The 20,349-nt window shown below is 40.5% G+C and overlaps 1 protein-coding gene across 11 annotated transcripts in view; it reads right to left on the reverse strand.

Moving 5' to 3' along the window:
* The window catches only part of PPP1R13B (protein phosphatase 1 regulatory subunit 13B), an 89,691-nt gene that overhangs the window by 13,109 nt on the left and 56,233 nt on the right, over positions 1–20,349 (reverse strand). For all 11 annotated transcript variants that reach the window (XM_023628480.2, XM_023628477.2, XM_070249326.1 and 8 more), the window contains exons 5-8: positions 7,556–7,657; positions 5,488–5,662; positions 4,519–4,715; positions 1,946–2,086 (exon numbers count right to left, since the gene is read on the reverse strand). In XM_023628480.2, the coding sequence (XP_023484248.1) occupies positions 1,946–2,086; positions 4,519–4,715; positions 5,488–5,662; positions 7,556–7,657 (615 nt within the window). The remainder of the gene's footprint in view (positions 1–1,945; positions 2,087–4,518; positions 4,716–5,487; positions 5,663–7,555; positions 7,658–20,349) is intronic.

Raw genomic sequence — 20,349 nt, forward strand, 5'->3', positions numbered from 1 at the left:
CACCAACTTCTTCAAGGAGATCCCCTAAAGCATCAGGTGGAATGCAAGAAGTAACATTTATCTAGCCATTTGTGATGGTTAATTGTACACGGGTAGGCCATGGTACCCAGGTCTTAGTCAAACATGTCAAATGTTGCTCTGAAGGCATTTTTTAGATGAGATTAACATTTAAATCAACAGACTTTCAGAAAAGCAGATTGCCCTCCATCATGTGGGTGGGCCACATCTAATCAGTTGAAGGCTTTACAAGAAAAAGACTGAATTCCTCTGAGGAACTGGCAATTCTGCCTACAGACTGCCTTCAAACTCAAGCTGCAACATGAACGGTTTCCTGGGTCTTCGGGTTTGCTCTGCACATTTCGGATGTGCCAGCGCCCCCTGTTGTGTGAACCAGCTCCTTAACATCAACCAACCCACCTCTCTACACACACTCTAGTGGTTCTGCTTCTCCGGAGAACCCTGACTAGTAACACCGTTACTAAAGAAAGTAATGTCAGCAAGCATGGAGAGCAGACATGCTGCCTCCCCCATGGGCCCTGTGTTGCTAATTGAGAGAAAAAGAAAAACCATTATCAGAAATCATCGAATTATACAGATTAACCACTGACCTTTAAGCTCTCTGGTTAAAAAAAAAAGTTAGATTTGTTAATGAGACTTGTAACCTGAGACCACTGATTACGGCACCCAAAGAAGTGGCAGTTCCCTTTTAACCCATCCCACCCAGGCAAAGCCCCCAAAGCCCGCAGTTCTCAGCCTGAAGCTATCTTCAGAGCAGCAGGGGCTGACGAGAAGACGCTTGTCCAACTGTGAAAGCACCAGTTACTGCGTGTGATGAGGGGACTCTGGGAGCACTGCCCAGCTGGAGGGCTGCCTGCTCCACTCCCGGCTCCCGAGGGCAGAGTGCCTGTCAGCTCTGTACTCAGCTCGGCTTCCCTCGAACCCTGAGCACCACCAGGGGAGAAAGACCAAGGGCCACGTCCAGCCAGAGACACGGCGCACAGCAGTCCCGTGTCCTCCACAAGCTCTCGGTGAAGCGTGTGCTCACCAAGGCACTGACAGTAACAGCCAGACTCGGGGACACCCTGCCTGACAACAGGGCTGGCTCAAGCGACCACAGCCCCTGGGACATGAGTATTATACAAAAGCCATAAAGGGAATGAGGTAATGAGCTGGGAAGATACCCACGTTGCAGTAAAAACAAAAAAGACTAGCTAGAGAACAGTGTGAATGATATAATTTCTACAATCCACTTTCACTTACAAATTAAATACCTTTTGGTTTGTATTAAGCAAAATACTGAAACCACTAACAACTATCATCCCTGAAGAATGAGAACAGAGTGAAGGGACTGTCACATTGTCTTTCTGTCCCTAAATACTTCTGTACTGTTTTATCTTTTTTCCAATGAGCATTTATTACATTTGACATTCAAAATGCCAAATAAAGATTTTTTAAAAGCACTAACCCTTATATAGCACTTTGCTTGAGAACTTACAAAGCCCTTCCACACGAGGTGTTTCTAAGGACCCTCACAATGATTCCTCCGGCAGGCAGGGCAAATCAGTCTACAGCAAGGACAGGAGGTCACGCAAGGTCAAGGGATTCGCCCACACGGCACAGCTAACATGCAGACCGGGACCTGGCCCAGCCTTTGCAGCCCCAGAGCCCGCACGCCCCCAGCGGAGGGGAGGAGCCGGAGGAGCGCGGAGGAGGAGGGCAGAGCAGCCCACGGCTGCACACACGGTGCTTCGGATTCCCCACGCCAGGGAACAAACGCATCTTTGGGAAAGAGAACTTTCTTCTACTGTTGCTTTTTATGGTTTATGGCCAATTTAAGTTTTATCAGATGTGGTGGATGGGGGGGAGCAAAATGGCATCATAGTGAAGCTGTGCGATTTTGGACCATTTTTAGTAGTTTATCTCAGAAATATTCTTTTCCACATGCCTGAATTTTTTTCCCATAAAGACGTTCACGCAGTTCATTGATTCGCTTGTCCATCATAGCCACCTCCATGTTACGCTTATTCAAGAGTTCCTTCTGCTGCTGGAGTTTTGAATTCTGTTCCTGGTTAAGCTGGTTACGAATCTGCAAAATACAAAATACAACTTTTATGGTTTGCATTCTCGTTGCCAGGGAGATTAAAAAGAAGAAAAAGTAACATTAAGTTTTTACCTGTATTTACATATATGCATTGTCACCTGTGTGCTAAATATTTTACAAGTACAGCACAGATGAAGCCAGAATAGATTTCTTTTTTAAATTATTTATTTTTTGCAGGGGAAGATTCGCCCTAAGCTAACAACTGTTGCCAATCATCCTCCTTTTTCCTTCCCTTTCGCCTCCTGCCAAAGCTCCAGTACATAGCTGTGTCTAGATGTAAGCTCTCCTAGTACTTCTGTGTGAGCCACTACCCAGTATGGCTACTGACAGACTAGTTGTGTGGTTCTGCGCCAGGAACTGAACCCGGGCCCCAAAAGCAGAGGGTGTCAAACTTTAACCACTAGGCCATCAGGGCTGGCTCAAGCCAGAACAGATTTCTTATGGAACAAAAAAGGGGCAAATATCTGCAAACGTGTCTTTTTCAAAGCATACAGAATGACTGGTACCAACAATGATCATAGTCCTTGGAGATGGCGTTTTAGTGACCACTGCCCTGAACATGTCCTCCAAGGACCTAAGGAGAGGTGTCTGCTCCGCCCGACACAGCCCACTGAATGAGGAACCTTACTGTGGAGGCAGCAGGAAATTCACAAAAGATGGCCTAAATCCCCAAATAGAACGTTCGTTTATCATTAGTGGGTCGCAATCACTTTTAAAAAAGGAAATAGAGGGTGCGGGCCTGGTGGCATCATGGTTAAATTCACATGCTCTGCTTCAGTGGGGTTTGCTGGTTCAGACCTTGGGCACGGACCTACGCATTGCGTGTCAAGCCATGCTGCGGTGGCATCCCATATAGAAGAACTAGAAGGACTTACAACTAGGATATACGACTATGTACTGGGGTTTTGGGGAGGGGCAAAAAAAAAGAGGAAGACTGGGAACAGATGTTAGCTCAGGGCCAATCTTCCTCACCAAAAAAAAAAAAAAAAGAAAGAAAGTAAGAAAGAAAGAAAAAAGAAATAGAGAATAGAAAACATCCAGAGTGCACTGCACATAGAAGGTTCAATCTTGTCTTGCTAAACTCTTTCATATGCACATGTGCTAGTACATACACACTCACATGTGTGTACTAGACAGGAGGTAACGCACTTTTTAACCTAGATTGTAGCCAAAAAAGTTGGAGATAAATAAATATAAATATACTACATTCACCACACCTCACCAAAAAAATCCTTAAAAACCCTGCACTTTTAACAATTGCTTAAGACGTAAAAGAAATCATAACTTTTCATAATACTTTATTTTTCTGCATTTATACTAAAGAACTTAGCAACAAAAACGATTTTACTCTCTGTAATCAAAAATTTTCATTTCAAAAAACAATATAATACTTTTTCTAGCAAGTGCCAAGAGAATTGCAAAACTTGTTTCTGGCATGAAAAATCACCTGCTGAATGACAACTTGTGAGAAAGCGAAGTCCTGAGGGTTGTGATGGACTGAATGTTCGTGCCCTCCCAAACTCACATGCTGAAGCCCTAGCCTCCGTTGTGATGGCATTTGGCCTTTGCGAAGGAAGAACATGAGTTCATGAGGGCGGGGCTCACACGATGGGGTTAGTGCTCTAGGAAGACGAGGAAGAGCCCAGAGCTGTGAGGATGGAACAAGAAGGCGGCCATCCGCAAGCCAGGAAGCAGACCCTCACGATGGACCAAATCTGCCTGCACCTAGGTCTCGGGCTTCCAGCCTCCGTAACTGTGAGCCCTGGTGTCTGCTGTGTAAGCCCGCAGTCTCTGCTGTTGTTACAGCAGCCCAGGCCGACCAAGACGAGGCTCTAACAATAGGTCTCTGTCTTGTCAAAACAAGGTTCATACAAAGACCTTAAATGTCATCGAAAGCTTAATTCTTGACTAGTTTATTATATTGCAAATTAAGTTCTGTACTGAATTTCTGTACTGAGAACATGCTAAGTGAAAGAAGGCAGTCACAAAGACCCACATGTTGCACGATTCCGTTCACATGAAATTTCCAGAATAGGCAAATCCATCGAGACCAAGGAGACTCGTGGCTGCTTAGGGCTGGAGGCGGAGGGGGTGGCGGCATGATGACTAAGGGGTACAGGGTTTCTTTTGGGGCTGATGAAGATGTTCTAACATTGATTGTGGTGGCGGATGCACAACTCTGTGAAGATACTAAAAACGACTTAACCGTACAGTTTAAATAGGTGAATTGCATGCTATGTGAATTATATCTCAAAGCTATTTTAAAAATTCTTTTGTACTGAATACATTTTGTGCCTACTCTTCAATTAGAATCCATTAATTTGCTTCCAGTTCCTGAGGTGTCCAGCCTACGCTGGAAAAAAGTCTGAAAGATGAGGATGTTTTGCTATAACCATTCCCTAGACCGGGCGAGTTACCTGTAGCTCTTGGTACAGTCTTTTTAACTCCACTGCCGCTGGTCCCGTCAGCTTGCCATTGTAAGACTGGAACCCGTTCAGTTTTCCTTTCTTTAAATCTTCCAATTGCTGACTGAGCTGATCAACTCTTAAAATTGCAGTCTGTACTTCCTGCTTCTTTTCCTGGAACATGGCACTGAACCTTTCTATTTCAGCAGCTATAATTTCCCACCAAAAAAATAAATAAATAAATCACTTAGTTGATATTCTTTTTTTTCACGATATTTTCTTATTTTTGTTTTGAGATTTCTTTTTTATTTCTATACATTAAACTAGAGCATCATCTACTGCCAGACCTGGGAAAGAAAACTGTGATGAGCATAATCCAAAACACATTTTAACGAGCCTTTGGAACACCTGATGTGACTGTGCACACGACAAACAACTATATTTGCACTAATTATTGACTATTCTTTAATTAGGCTAATCAGTCTAAAAGCTAGCTTGGTCAAGCCACTTAGGAATCTCAGTGCACCAACAGACCAAGGCTTTGTAAGAGCAGAACCAGCCAAGTCTGTCTTGCTTATCACTGTAACATAAAGTAGACACTAACTGAATTAATAAAATAACAAAGAAACCACAGATGCAGAAATAAAGTGAGCATTTGTATGGTTTATCCTAATACACAGATACAGATCCTCATAACGAGTTGAGTCTTGGAGCACCCCAGCCCCAACCCCATGGGCTGCTGTGACACAGATAACGAAAGGATCTTTCCATTGCATTGCAAGGCTGTAGGAGATCTTCCAACACCACTTAACCTAACCCACCCCATCCTTTTAGAAGCAGATAAGAGAGCAAAGCTTCAGCGCACTTTCTATAGCAAGGTCTGACAACAGCTTGTGAGTGAAAGTGTCCAGAAGCTGGGCTCTGCTTCACCGTATCTACGCCTGCTGCGCATGGAGGCTGAGTGGGCCCACAGGCACCTACACAGATTGCCGTTCATAATCTTGCTGTAGTCTACTTGTCCTCTCATGGCACGGATTTTCTTCAGTTTATTTTCCTGGGCTTCAACTCGTTCTTTCAACTTCTGAAGCTTCTCATTTTCAGAAATAGACTGCTGCTGACGGTGCTCCTGTTGCTTTAGAAAATGTAAACGCTGTTCCTAACAAAAGAAGGAAACATCTAACTTTGAAAATTGAAACGTACGATTACTTTTATAGACTAAAAAAATCTGAGAGGATTCCACAGTATCACCTATTTTAATGAATATTAAAGAAATGCTAGAGGAATCCTGCATACATCAGACCACACAAAACTGAAATTATTGGGTATACAGAGGTGTGAGATGATAAGAGTGAGGCTTTTCAAATATGGGTTTCACTATGCACACTGATCTACATCATTCAGTTAACAGACACGTTCCCTCAGAAAACATTCCGGCAGGAGCAGATCAAGCCCACACTTCATATGCACGAAGACACAATCTCATCTTCATCCCGTCTGTGAAGCCCTAGCCAGCCTGAGTTTCCTGCTGTTAGTACCAGGTTTCCTGCTGCTACAAAGCGGCTTCCAAAGATCCCTTATTTAACCTCCTAAAGGAAATGGGCACTGACGGGCAGAGGATTTTATACTCAAAGAGATAAGGTAACCAGTAAGGAGATAAAGCACTCACTTGCTAAGTGACATCAAACAGTCGTTAGTTCAAGGAAGTGTTTGATTTCATTAGGATTAGTTTCAAACTAATGAAACATTTTATAAGCAAACAAGAACACGACAATCCTAAAGTAAAAATATACGCAATACTCTTCAATAGTTTTTTTCCCTATTAATATGAAAATTCATACCTTAAGGATAACATCAACATTAAATATTCATAGTCCCATATGTATGCATAAATAAACTAACTAAGGAGTGGTTTCAGTGTGATTATGCAGGCATTACACACTACACTCTACAGTAAGGAAATAAGTGCTTAATACATAAAAATCAGCTTTAACTTGTGATTTACATTGCTGAAAATATCTAAGAATTTTTTTAATAGCAATATTCTTGGATCAATATTTGGAAAGGAAATAAAAAGTAAAATTAGAAAATTTTATAGTTATACAATACTATGTACATTTCAGCTTAGAAATCTTATTAATGGGATGCAATACTTTCCAACTAACTTGCTTTTTATTCTTGTAAATCCAATAAGCTTTGTAAGACAACTTTAAAAACAAGTCCAACTTAAATTATTATTTACACACAAGTAGATAGTACAATGAATTACATGGTCATTCGACAAATGAAAAAAGTTGGATTGGACTTGGACATTTGGTTAAGAAAATCTCTCTACAGTGAAAGCAGCAAGAACCGAGGCAGCCATGTTGACACGCCCTCTGTAAAGCAGTTTCAGAACGTTTAAGATCATTCCAACGTGAATCATTTCCAGCAGGCATGGGTGATAGGTCTGATTTTTTTAGTCCATGACTAAACCACTATTCAGAAAACTTTCAAATCCTACCATTACAGAGTTCCAACAACAAACGTAGAACTCAGTGTACACCGAGTGTTACCTATGCCCAGCACTGTAATAAACCAAACCACTTCCTTGTGGAGTGGCATGAAGAGAAGCCCCAGTAACCAAGCGTCACTGTCTTCAGGGCCCACGACACTGTCTTCATCATGGATTGCTGGCTTCTTCTAGAACACTAACTGCCAACTACACCAGCAGAGAACATATCCAGAGGAAAAAGGAGACAACAATGGAAAACATCCTTTCTTCCCAAATTTTGTCTACAATTGGGTAAGGTTAACCATTTCCTGTTCTGGGGTGCCTGTGAGTGGGTGTCAAGGGTCAAACGCTCTTGCTCTGATACCTTCCCAACTTCAAGAAGCTACAGTATGCATTTATGATAATAGGAGATATAGGAGAGAAAGACACTGTGTTTCACACTTCCACGGCATGGTCCTACTCATGAGTGCTACCCATGAATGTATTAACCCCAATCTAAAATACTGGTTGAAGAACATACTTTTTGAACGCTTCCCCACCTCTGCTTTTATAACTTACCTTGGCAACCAACATTTGCTGCTGATTTTCAATTTGCTGTTGTTGCCTAGCTGCCATATCTTGGAGCTCTGAGAGGGTAAGTTCAACACGTGGATTCCCAACCTACAGAGAACAAAACACACTCAAGCTGGAATGTACGTTTATCTGCATAATCGTTTTTCTCTGGCGTCAGAACAGACACACACACATACATATCAGGATCTTAAATAGGTTCCCTAGAAGATAGGAGAATACGAATTAGTTTATTTTCTCATAAGAACTTTTCCTAATTGCTAACTGCTTTTATTAAATATAAATAACAGTTTTTCTAATATACCAGATAATATATTAATAAGGGGCCCAATTTTAAGCAAACCTTTGCAAATGTGTATTGAAAGTAATATTTCCTCTTTTCCAACTGGCTATTTAATAAGTATATTTGAGTAAATGGGGATGTCAAATCTCTAAGGATACAGAACCTAAAAAATAAATGTGCAGGTGACACCTAAGGACAAATGTTACCTCACTGTCACCTGGTCTTGAGAAGCTGAAATATACAAAAGATTCTAAAATACAAATACCTCATTAAAAACACCGTATCTATCGCCTACGTACATCAAGCATTGACCCATCATCGACAGAAAATTATGTATGTGAAATGAATACAAAAAGGTAACACCTAGAGGAGTGGCAGCTGATGGAATTTGAAAGCGTGTCCCCATTTTCTGTTAATGACGATAAATAATAAAATCAAGCATTTTTACTGTGCTTATAATATGCCTTGCACTGAATTAAGTACTTTCCACTTATGAAGTCATTTAAGCCTCGTAGTGATACTACTAGGTAGGCACTATTACATCCCCACTATACAGATGAGAAGACAAGCACAGAGAAGTTCAGATAATCTGCCACAGGTCAAGCAGTTCAAATCGGCAGAATAGAATGCAGAGTCCTTGTTCCTGACCACCACATAGAGCACACTCTTTACTAAGCACACACTAACTAGGGGCATGTACTACTGCGCTAGATGTGTTATATGCACCACATAATCTTCATAGCAAATCTGTGTGGTGGGTATATGAGCCCCAAATTGGGCGAGGAATCATGGGGGAAAGTTGAAGGGACATGGCTAAGTGGATGGAGCTGACAAAAGGAGCAGAGCTCTGAGTCAAGGCAAGTGTGTTTTCTTTCAACCCCTTCAGTGCTAAGCACGGAGGCCACAGCCCCTCCTCAGCCCTCCGCTCTCTACTTCCAGGTCCGTCTGTGCTCTCAGGACCCCTTCAGGCCCCACCACCCCGATGCCCTCCTAACGGTGATTCCAACCCCTGCTCCTCCGACTCCAGTCTGCCCCAAATCTTACAGTGTCCAACACATTCTTGACTCTTAAAAAATGGAATCAGGATTTGTTCAACAGTCTTAACTGGAACCCCCATTCCAGGAAGGAAGGACTATAGAGTAAGCCCCTTTTCAAAACTAGATATTGTAAAGTACCAAGTTAGAGAAACTTCCATTTGAAAAGAAATTTGTTTATTCTACCAAAAAATACCTGGCAGACCCATCAAAATGCCTGAAATTTCCGCTTTAACACTAATAAAGGGTTTCTAATGTCCATCTACTGAGATTTTCCAATCTCCACAATAAAAATATTTTTTGAAACCTGCAGAACTTTTACTTCTTAAACATATTTTTGACTAGAGAAAAACTATGTCCGTTCAGCAAATCTTTCAATTTACATTAATTTCATAATTTCACAACTTAAAGAAAAAAACAAAAAACTATCTCTTTGTTCTTCCCTCCCCACCAGTGGCTTAGAATAACAATGAGAAGAGGACAGAGGAGAAATGTAACTGTTCAGTATTCTGATATTTATACCTGTGAGCAAGATAGAGCTCTTTGTGAGTGTTGTGTCATATGTGTATTTCAAACAACAAAACTAAGATATATTATGTTGTCACAAGTAATTCAGGTATTATACCTTATGCATATGCTAATAAATATGGTAATCTAATAAAATTTTATTGAAGTACATTTACATACAGAAAATTGTATAAATTATAGTGTGCGGTTCAATGAATTCTTTCAAAGTGAACACACCTGTTATTTAATTGCATTTTAAATGGGTTATAAAAACATAAGGCACCATAAACTTGTGTCAACAAATATGCAACATTTTACACTTTAGTGTATATTCCCTTAATTGTTTAATGTGAAAATTTAGCAAAAAGAAGCACCTTTTCAGAGTTTAAGAAAACAAAAACTTTCGATGTAAATTCGATTTTTTTTTTTGGAGGAAGATTAGCCCTGAGCTAACTTCTGTCGCCAATCCTCCTCTTTCTGCTGAGGAAGACTGGCCCTGAGCTAACATCCACGCCCACCTTTCTCTACTTTATATGTGGGACAACTACCACAGCATGGCTTGCCAAGCAGTGCCATGTCCGCACCAGGGATCTGAACCTGCAAACCCCGGGCCGCTGAAGCAGAACGTGTAAACTTAACTGCTCTGCTACCAGGCCAGCCCCTCGATCCTTTTATGACAGGCCTATCACTACCCACCCATTCTCTCCATGTAAACTAAACCCCACTTACAATTTTAAATTCTCCATATGAACTCAATTTATTCAAACAAACCTATGATGTAATTCCTCACTTATTCCTTTTCATTGCATCTAATAAGAAGAAATCAAATCCTGTTCCCTTGGGCACATCGAGGTCCATCATTATGGTAGTGTTACCTGATGAGTTCAACTCCAGGTCACAGAGAGGACAAGCCACTTCCATGACTAGTAAAATTAGCGGAAAAGTTCTCTAACAGCCCAGGAGGATTCCACAAACGTGGGCCCAGAGGAAAGAAAACACTACACCAGCCTTCCGCCTGCTCCAATGTCCTTCCAGAGGGGAGTGCCACCTGGGGCCTCAGAGCTCAGGGTCCCCTCTCAGGCCGACGTTCTACCTGAACTGTGGATTCCAGGAAAAGCATTCCCGTTCCTGATGAATGCAGTTCACTCTCCAGTCGATCACTGATATCACCCATTTTTCCACAATAAGCATGGCCCACCCAACTCCTGGTGTAACTAACTCCCCGCCGCCCCCCCCACCCTGCCCCAGAGGCCTCTCACCCCCAGCCTTCATGATCACTTATCTGGTGAAGATAAATTAAGAGATTTTATTCCTCTAACTTATGATACTTTTACATACAAAATACTGACCTGACAGAAAACTTATACCAGGGACCCTCTAGCTAACGAGAGACTTTGAGAGACTGGGCCTCAGCAGCCACAGGTCCTAGTTCATCTGGTGCCCACAGCACTGGGCCCAGGGCCTGGCCAAAGCCTTCGACCAACGATCAATGATCTATGTTTGCTGAATGGATCTGTCAGGAACTCAATACTTCCTCCTCCTTCCACAATACCCCAATCACACCCCAACGTGGATAGCATCTTTTCAAACTTAAAGCCCAGATTTCTTTTTGTTCTGTCACTCTATGAAGAGTCTACTTCCTCCTCACCATTTTGCCTCTCCAGATCTTTCCCAACACCTTATTAACCCAAAACTCCTCTGGCCCCCATCACCTCCCTTCTGACCATGACCCCTAACTCCTGTCTGCCTGGAAAGGCTATAAGCAGCAGCGGCAATGGAGCTTTGCAAATGAAGAAACTCAACGTGCTCAAGAGCCCGCCATGAGGAAGGAGGGAGGACCAGCAACCGGCCTTCTCCTCTATTCACTGACAGGGCGGCTGTGAAAGGGTCGGGGCACTGGTATTTTTTGAAGACTATACATGTTCAATACCATGATACCATGATCATTTGCTTATCCTCAATATGTCAGATAGAATTCTAGACACTGCAGGCAATATGAAAGTAAAGTGCAGTTTCTCCCTGTTTCCAATGAGCCTCTGTCCTGATGGCTGAGACAAGATCTCACAGGCAAGCAATCAGGTTACCCATCAGTTCAACTATGAGGAACAGGACCGGAGCTCAGTCTTCCTTTATACCGATATTTTCACCGTGAAATAAAAAGAGCATTTCCCAGTGTGGCAGCAAGGACATGGAATGTCACTCTGCACTCTTGTAGAACTGCACTGTTCAGCCTGGCACTCATCCTAGAAAGCTTGTGAGCTCAGAAAAGTGGGACATTTCACAACACCACACTCAGCTACCCTGGGTCCAAACATCACAGGAGTTGTGGGTCTGAAAATAAAAAGATGTCTCCTAAAACTTCCCACCCTGAAACAATGAATCCAAATAAGAAGCTACACCCTCTGTACATTATTGCTCCTGACTTTACAGAAATTTCAATAAAAATATTATCTCACAATACTCAAACAAAAATAAAATATGATTTTCTAATTTTTTATGGTCTTAAATTTGAGATTAGCAACTTTAAAAAAATTGATAAGCATTTGTTCTAGTCCATTTCAGATACAAAACTTCAAAGACATCCATACTGGTAATGAGTTAACAAAATGAAATGACAATCACTAGTTTAAGAAATACAGACAGAAATCAATGTTATTGATGTATAATTTACAGACAATAAAATGTACCCATTTCAAGATTTTACTTCTTCCTTTTTCTCCCCAAAGCCCCCCGGTACATAGTTGTATATTCTTCGTTGTGGGTCCTTCTAGTTGTGGCACGTGGGACGCTGCCTCAGCCTGTTGATGAGCAGTGCCATGTCTGTGCCCAGGATTCGAACCAATGAAACACTGGGCCGCCTGCAGTGGAGTGCTTGAACTTAACCACTCGGCCATGGGGCCAGCCCCAAAATGTACCCATTTAAAGTATACTATTGAATGAGTTTTGACAACTGCATATCACCGTGTAACCACCACCCCAGTCAAGATGCAGAACGATTCCACCATCCCAGACAGATCCCTACCGTGCTTCCCAGTCAACTCCACTCCCCCGACTCCGGCTGCAACCACAGACCTGGGGCATTCTTGTTGCGCCATGATAGCCTAGTTCTGCTTGCTCTAGAATTTCATATAGAGGGGATCATACAGTGTGTACTTTTCTGTGTTTGTGTTTGTCTTATTTTACTCGCCACAATGTTTTTTGAGATTCATCCACATATATCAGTAATTCGTTCCTTTTTACTGCTGGGCAGTATTCTGTTGTATGGAATATACTGCATTTTCTTCATCCACTCATCTATTGATGGACATTTGGGTTGTTTCCACTTTTTGGCTATGAGGAATACAGTTGTCCTGAACATTCATATAGCAGTATTTATGTGGACAAATGTTCTGGTTTCTCTTGAGTGATCAACATCAAGAAGTGGAGCAGGTGGGTTCTATGGTAAGTGTATGTTTAACTTGTAGAAACTGCCAAACTGTTTTCCACCTCCATCATTTTACACTTCCACCAGCAACACATGAGAGTTCTGGCTTCTCCACATCCTTGTCAACACTTGCTATTGTCAATGTTTAAATTTTAATTACCTTTTTTTTAAATAAAATGTTAACCTTTTGACAATGAAAGGATTCCATATAAATGGTATTTCAATGAGTAATGGAAAAAAAGCATAAAAATGTCCATAATTAAGCTATCAACCCCAAACGTACTATGATCAGATTTTCAATAAATAAGCCAGCACATGATTTGCCAAAAGTTTGGTATGAAAATGGGGCTTATTTCCCAGGCTAATGCCTCATTTGTACTAATTATGTGAATGAGTCATGACTCATAAAGCTATCAAATAAAGTATCCTTGAAAAACAGGCTATCAGAACTAGATTTTTTAAGATATTAAAAAACAACTACAACTCACTTGAAATTAAAGTTAAAAGCTTTTGATCACAAGTCAGTTGGTAACAGTGCTTTACGCAAATGTATTTTTTGTCTCCTTAGGTAAAGTTTTACATACGATTTTGAAACTAGTGTTACAATAATTCAGGTATTAAAAACATATAATAAAATTTCTTAAAACAAACCATTGTAATCAATTATGCAATATACACATGTCTTCCATCATAAGCCACTAATGATATATTTTTGTCGAGTTTTTAGTCTTTTCAAATATTAGTAAGAAGACAGTTTTACATTCCATCTAATGTACTAGTGATACATTCTGCCAAGACATGCCAAATGCGTTTTTCTGATACGTGCAAAAACTATCAAAGGTTGCAATTTTATCTATGAAAACAAAAGGATTTATCACCTTGCACAATATCTGTTCAGTTAACGACTCTTCACTATCATAGTTCCTGAAGATTTATGCCATCTTCTAGACAACTTTTTCAGGCAAATAAACAGTCACCAATTTACTCAACCCAGCTCCTCCTGGTGAGAGAACAGGATATGGCACCACTCTAAACTGCACACCATCCTTGGATGGGTCCAAATGGCATGCTCTGAGTACATTCGCCAAGTGACGAGGAGGTGGGGCATCTGCTACAACTCTCTGCTGTGCACGTGGGCTGCCTCCACCTGTGCTCAAGTGCTCTCTCGTTTAGCTTTTGTTACCCTGAAGATGCTTTCCTTTCCTATAACTTCATTTTTAAGTTTAGTTTGAGTGCAATCTCCCCAAAATTTGAAAAACTGGTGAAAAAATCATGCAAAAGGAAGAATTCACAGTCTGAAGTCATTCCCAAGAACGATTCCTTGCACCTCCTCCATCAACCACGCCTACTGCAAAGCCTTCTTAACCTCCTTTGGCAAGTACAACAAACTTCCATTATATGACATTTTATGTCCCAACTGTATTTATGTGTTTTTTAATCACTTATATAAGCATGACTTCATTGTTCAATTCGTATATTTTATTTTGGGAAAATGGTTTGGGCATCAACAGTCCATCTTATTCATCGTTCATATATTTTTATATTTGTGAAAATGATTTGGGAGGCAACAGTCCAACTTTATTCACTTCATGGGCCACGTATTAGTTCTCTATTGCTGAGTAACAGATCACGCCTAAACTTAGTGACAACAATAAACATTCACTATGGCTCACAGTTTCTGTAGGTAAAGGATTCAGGAGAAGCTTGGCCAGGTGGTTCTGGCTTGAGGTTTCTCAAGAGGTTGAGTCAAATGCCAGCTAGGGCTGTAGTCATCTTCAGGCTTGGCTGGGGTTGGAGGATCTGATTCCAAGATGGCTCACAACACACGGCTACCAAGTTGGTGCTGGCTGCTGGCAGGAGGCCTCAGTCCTTCCCCAAGTGGGCCTCTTCACAGAGCTGCTTGAGTGTCCTCACAACATGGTGGCTGGCTCCCTCCAGCGCAAGCAATCCAAGAGAGCGAGAGCCAAGGCAAAGCTATCTTTTTTATGAACTAGCCTCAGAAGTCACACAGCATCCCTTTCCCCACATTCTATTTGTTAGGAGCAAGTCACTAACTCTGGGAGTGGAGGGGAATTATGCTCCACTTTCTGAAGGGAGTTGTGGTAAAGAATTTGCAGGCGTATTTAAAAACCACATCCATTTACTATAAAATCTCATTAAGACTCTATATACTTCTATCATTCTATTATTCACTACTTACAGGAGTTCAGTTGTTACTCCCAACAGCACTGTCACAATCCAAAGAAGAGAGAGACACATATGAATATTTATGAGCACATGTTTAAGAGAACTGCATTATAGTGCAATAGGGTTTTTTTTTTTTTTAATGTTTATTGAGTTAATGATAGGTTACAATCTTGTGAAATTTCAGTTGTACATTATTGTTTGTCAGTCGTGTTGTAGGTGCACCCCTTCACCCTTTGTGCCCATCCCCCACCCCACCTTTCCCCTGGTAGCCACTAATCTGTTCTCTTTGTCTACATTGTTAAATTCCTCATATGAGTGGAATCATACAGAGATTGTCCTTCTCTATCTGGCTTATTTCACTTAACATAATTCCCTCAAGGCCCATCCATGTTGCTGCAAATGGGACGATTTTGTTCTTTTTTACGGCTGAATAGTATTCCATTGTATGTATATACTATATCTTCTTTATGCAATCATCTGTTGATGGGCACTTAGGTTGTTTCCATGTCTTGGCTATTGTAAATAATGCTGCCAGGAACATTGGGGTGCATAGGACTTTTGGAATTGCTGACTTCAAGCCCTTTGGATAGATACCCAGTAGTGGGATAGATGGGTCCTATGGTAGTTCTATTTTTAATTTTTTGAGGAATCTCCATACTGTTTTCCATAGTGGCTGCACCAGTTTGCATTCCCACCAGCAGTGTATGAGGGTTCCTTTTTCTCCACAACCTCTCCAACATTTGTTACTATTAGTTTTAGATATTTTTGTCATTCTAATGGGTGTAAGGTGATATCTTAGTGTAGTTTTGATTTGCACTTCCCTGATGATCAGTGATGATGAACATCTTTTCACGTGCCTATTGGCCATCTGTATATCTTCTCTGGAGAAATGTCTGTTTGTGTCTCCAGCCCATTGTTTCATTGGGTTGTTTGATTTTTTGTTGCTGAGTTGTGAGAGTTCTTTATATATTACAGATATTAAGCCTTTGTCAGATGTATGATTTTCAAATATTTTATCCCAGTTGGTGGGTTGTTTTTTTTTGTTTCAATCCTGTTTTCATTTGCCTTCAAGAAGCTCTTTAGTCTGATGAAGTCCCATTTCTTTATTCTTTCTATTGTTTCCCTTCTCTGAGAAGACATGGTATCTGAAAAGATCCTTTTAATACTGATGTCAAAGAGTGTACTGCCTACATTTTCTTCTAGAAGCCTTATGGTTTCAGGTCTCACCTTTAGGTCTTTGATCCATTTTGAGTTTATTTTGGTGAATGGTGAGAAAGAACGGTCAATTTTCATTCTTTTCCATGTGGCTTTCCAGTTTTCCCAGCACCATTTGTTGAAAAGACTTTCTTTTCTCCATTGTATGCCCTCAGCTCCTTTGTTGAAGGTAAGCTGTCCATAGATGTGTGGTTTTATTTCTGGGCTTTCAATTCTGTTCCACTGATCTGTGCACCTGTTTTTGTATCAGTACCATGCTGTTTTGATTACTGTAGCTTTGTAGTATGTTTTGAAGTCAGGGATTGTGATGCCTCCCATTTTCTTCTTTTTTCTCAGGATTGCTTTAGCAATTCGGGGTCTTTTGTTGCCCCGTGTGAATTTTAGGATTCTTTGTTCTATTTCTGTAAAGAATGTCATTCTGATTGGGACAGCATTGAATCTGTAGGTTGCTTTAGGTAGAATGGCCATTTTAACTATGTTTATTCTTCCAATCCATGTACATGGAATGTCTTTCCATCTCTTTATGTCACCATCCATTTCTTTCAGAAAGGCCTTGTAATTTTCATTGTATAGGTCTTTCACCTCCTTAGTTAAATTCACCCCCAAGGTATTTTATTCTTTTTGTTGCGATTGTGAATGGTATTGTGTTCTTGAGTTCTTTTTCTGTTAGTTCATTATTAGAATATAGAAATGCTACTGATTTATGTAAATTGATTTTATACCCTGCAACTCTGCTGTAGTTGTTGATTACTTCTAAAAGTTTTCCAATGGATTCTTTGTGGTTTTCTATATGTAAGATCATGTCGTCTGCAAACAGTGAGAGTTTCACTTCTTCCCTCCCTATTTGGATTCCTTTTATTCCTTTCTCTTGCCTGATTGCTCTGGCCAGGACCTCCAGTACTATGTTAAATAAGAGTGGTGATAGAGGGCATCCTTGTCTCGTTCCTGTTTTCAGGGGGATGATGCTCAGTTTTTGCCCATTGAGTATGATGTTGGCTGTGGGCTGTCATATATGGCCTTTATTATGTTGAGGTAGTTTCCTTCTATCCCCGTTTTGTTCAGAGTTTTTATCATAAACAGCTGCTGGATCTTGCCAAATGTTTTCTCTGCATCTATTGAGATGATCATGTGGTCTTTATTTCTCAGTTTGTTGATGTGGTGTATCACGTTGATTAATTTGTGGATGTTGAACCATCCCTGTGTCCCTGGTATGAATCCCACTTGATCATGATGTATGATTCTTTTGATGAATTGCTGAATTCTGGTTGCCAAAATTTTGTTTAGAATTTTTGCATCTATGTTCATCAGCGATATTGGCCTGTAGTTCTCTTTTTTACGTGCTGTCCTTGTCAGGCTTTGGTATCAGCGTGATGTTGGCCTCGTAGAATGTGTTAGGAAGTGTTCCATCCTCCCTAATTTTTTGGAATAGCTTGAAAAGAATAGGTATTAAATCCTCTCTGAAAGTTTGGTAGAATTCCCCAGGAAAGCCATCTGGTCCTGAGGTTTTATTCTTTGTGATGTTTTTGATTGCTGTTTCAATCTCTTTCCTTGTGACTGGTCTGTTCAAATTGTCTGCTGCTTCTTGAGTGAGCTTTGGGAGATTGTAGGAGTCCAAGAATTTATCCATTTCCTCTAGGTTATCCATTTTGTTGGCATATAGTTTTTTGTAGTATTCTCCTATAATCCATTGTACTTCTGCACAGTCTGTTGTTATTTCTCCTCTTTCATTTCTGATTTTGTTTATTTGAGCTTTCTCCCTTTTTTTCTTTGTTAGTCTGGCTAGGGGTTTGTCAATTTTATTTATCTTCTCAAAGAACCAGCTCTTTCTTTCACTTGTCCTTTCTACTGTCTTTTTCATTTCAATAACATTTATTTCTGCTCTGATTTTATTATTTCTCTCCTTCTGCTGACTTTGGGCTTTGTTTGTTCTTCTTTCTCTACTTCAGTTAGGTGTAGTTTAAGATTGCTGATTTGGGATTTTTCTTGTTTGTTAAGATGTGTCTGTATTGCGATGAATTTTCCTCTTAATACAGCTTTTGCCGTATTCCATATGAGTTGGTATGGCATGCTATCATTTTCACTTGTCTCCAGGTATTTGTTGATTTCTTCTTTAATTTCTTCAATGATCCATTGCTTGGTCAATAGCATATTGTTGAGTCTCCGCATCCTTGTGCCTTTCTAAGCTTTTTTCTTGTAATTAATTTCTAGCCTTATAGCGTTATGATTGGAGAAGATGCTTGTTATTATTTCAATTTTTTTAAATTTGTAGAGGCTTGCCTTGCTTCCCAACATATGGACTATCCTTCAGAATGTTCCATGTGCACTTGAGAAGAATGTGTATTCTCTTGTTTTTGGATGAAGTGTTCTATATATGTCTATTAAGTCCAACTGTTTTACTTTTTGTTTAGCTCCACTGTTTGTTGATTTTCTGTCTGGATGACCTGTCCATCGATGTGAGTGGGGTGTTGAGGTCCCCTACTATTATTGTGTTGTTTTTAACATCTTCCTTTAGGTCTGTTAATAGTTGCTTTATGAACTTTGGTGCTCCTGTGTTGGGTGTATACATATTTATAAGCATTATTTCTTCTTGATGAAGTGTCCCTTTGATCATTATATATTGTCCCTCTGTGTGTCTCTTTACCTGCCTTATCTTGAAGTCTGTTTTGTCTGATATAAGTGTTGCGACACCTGCTTTCTTTTGTTTGCTATTAGCTTGGCGTATGGTCCTCCACCCCTTCACTCTGAGCCTGTGTTTGTCCTTGGGGCTGAGGTGTGTTTCCTGGAGGCAACAAATTGTTGGATCTTGTTCTTTAATCCATTTTGCCACCCTGTGTCTTTTTATTGGAGAGTTCAATCCGTTTACATTGAGGGTGAGTATTGATGCATGAGGGCTTAATGCTGTCATTCTGTCGCTTGTTATCCGGTTTTGCTGTGTTACCTTTGTCTCCTGCCCTGTGTGTTTTAGCCACCCGTTGACTTCTGCAATTTCTTATGCTGGGTTTCTTACATTTTTCCTTATTTATGTTTTGTGTCTCTGTTTTGTTTTTTGGTTTACTGGCTATCCTGAAGTTTGTATTCAGAATCTCATGTATAATATAATCCATTTACTGGTGGTCTCTTACTTACTTGGCCTAGACTGATTCAGTCCCTTTCTTCTTCCCCTCCTAAATTATTATTTTCATCCCTTATTCCAACTTGTGTTATGAGTTTGTGGTTAGAGTGATAAGATCGTCTTCGCTTTGGTGGTTTCCTTCCCTGTATCCTAATGCTATAGTTGAATATTTGCTATCCTATTCTGGTTCTATTATTTGTCTCCCTACTCTGTGGTTTGTGACCCCTTTCTCCCTTTTTTTCTTTTTTCAGGTATGAGAGCCTTCTGGATTATTTCTTGTAGTGGAGGACTTTTGGTTACAAATTCCCTTAACTTTTGTTTGTCTGGAAAAGATTTAATTTCTCCCTCATATCTGAAGGATTTTTGCTGGATAGAGTATTCTTGGCTGAAGATTTTTATCTTTTAAAGTTTTGAATATGTCATTCTATTCTCTCCTAGCTTGTAAGGTTTCTGTAGAGAAATCCATTGAAAGTCTGATAGGAGTTCTTTTGTAGGTTATTTTCTTATGTCTTGCTGCCCTGAGTATTCTTCCATTTTTGCCATTTTTACTACTATATGTCTTGCAGTGGGTCTTTTTACATTGACAAATCTAGGAGATCTGAAAGCTTCCTCCACACACATTTCTCCCTCAATCCCTAGATTTGGGAAGTTCTCTTCTATAAATTCGTTAAGCACACTTTCTGCTCCATTTTCCTTCTCCACACCCTCTGGAATTCCGATAATTCTTAAATTGGATTTCCTCATTGAATCTGCTATTTCTCAGAGATTATTTTCATCTTTTTTTTTTTTAAAGATTTTATTTTTTTTCCTTTTTCTCCCCAAGCCCCCCAGTACATAGTTGTATATTCTTCGTTGTGGGTCCTTCTAGTTGTGGCATGTGGGATGCTGCCTCATTGTGGCTTGATGAGCAGTGCCATGTGACACTGGGCCACCTGCAGTGGAGTGTGCAAACTTAACCACTCAGCCACAGGGCCAGCCCCCATTTTTTTTTAATTCTTAGTTCTCTTTCTTCCTCTGTCT

This window comes from Equus caballus, chromosome 24, assembly GCF_041296265.1.
Source record: "Equus caballus isolate H_3958 breed thoroughbred chromosome 24, TB-T2T, whole genome shotgun sequence".
Classification (NCBI taxonomy): Eukaryota; Metazoa; Chordata; class Mammalia; order Perissodactyla; family Equidae; genus Equus; species Equus caballus.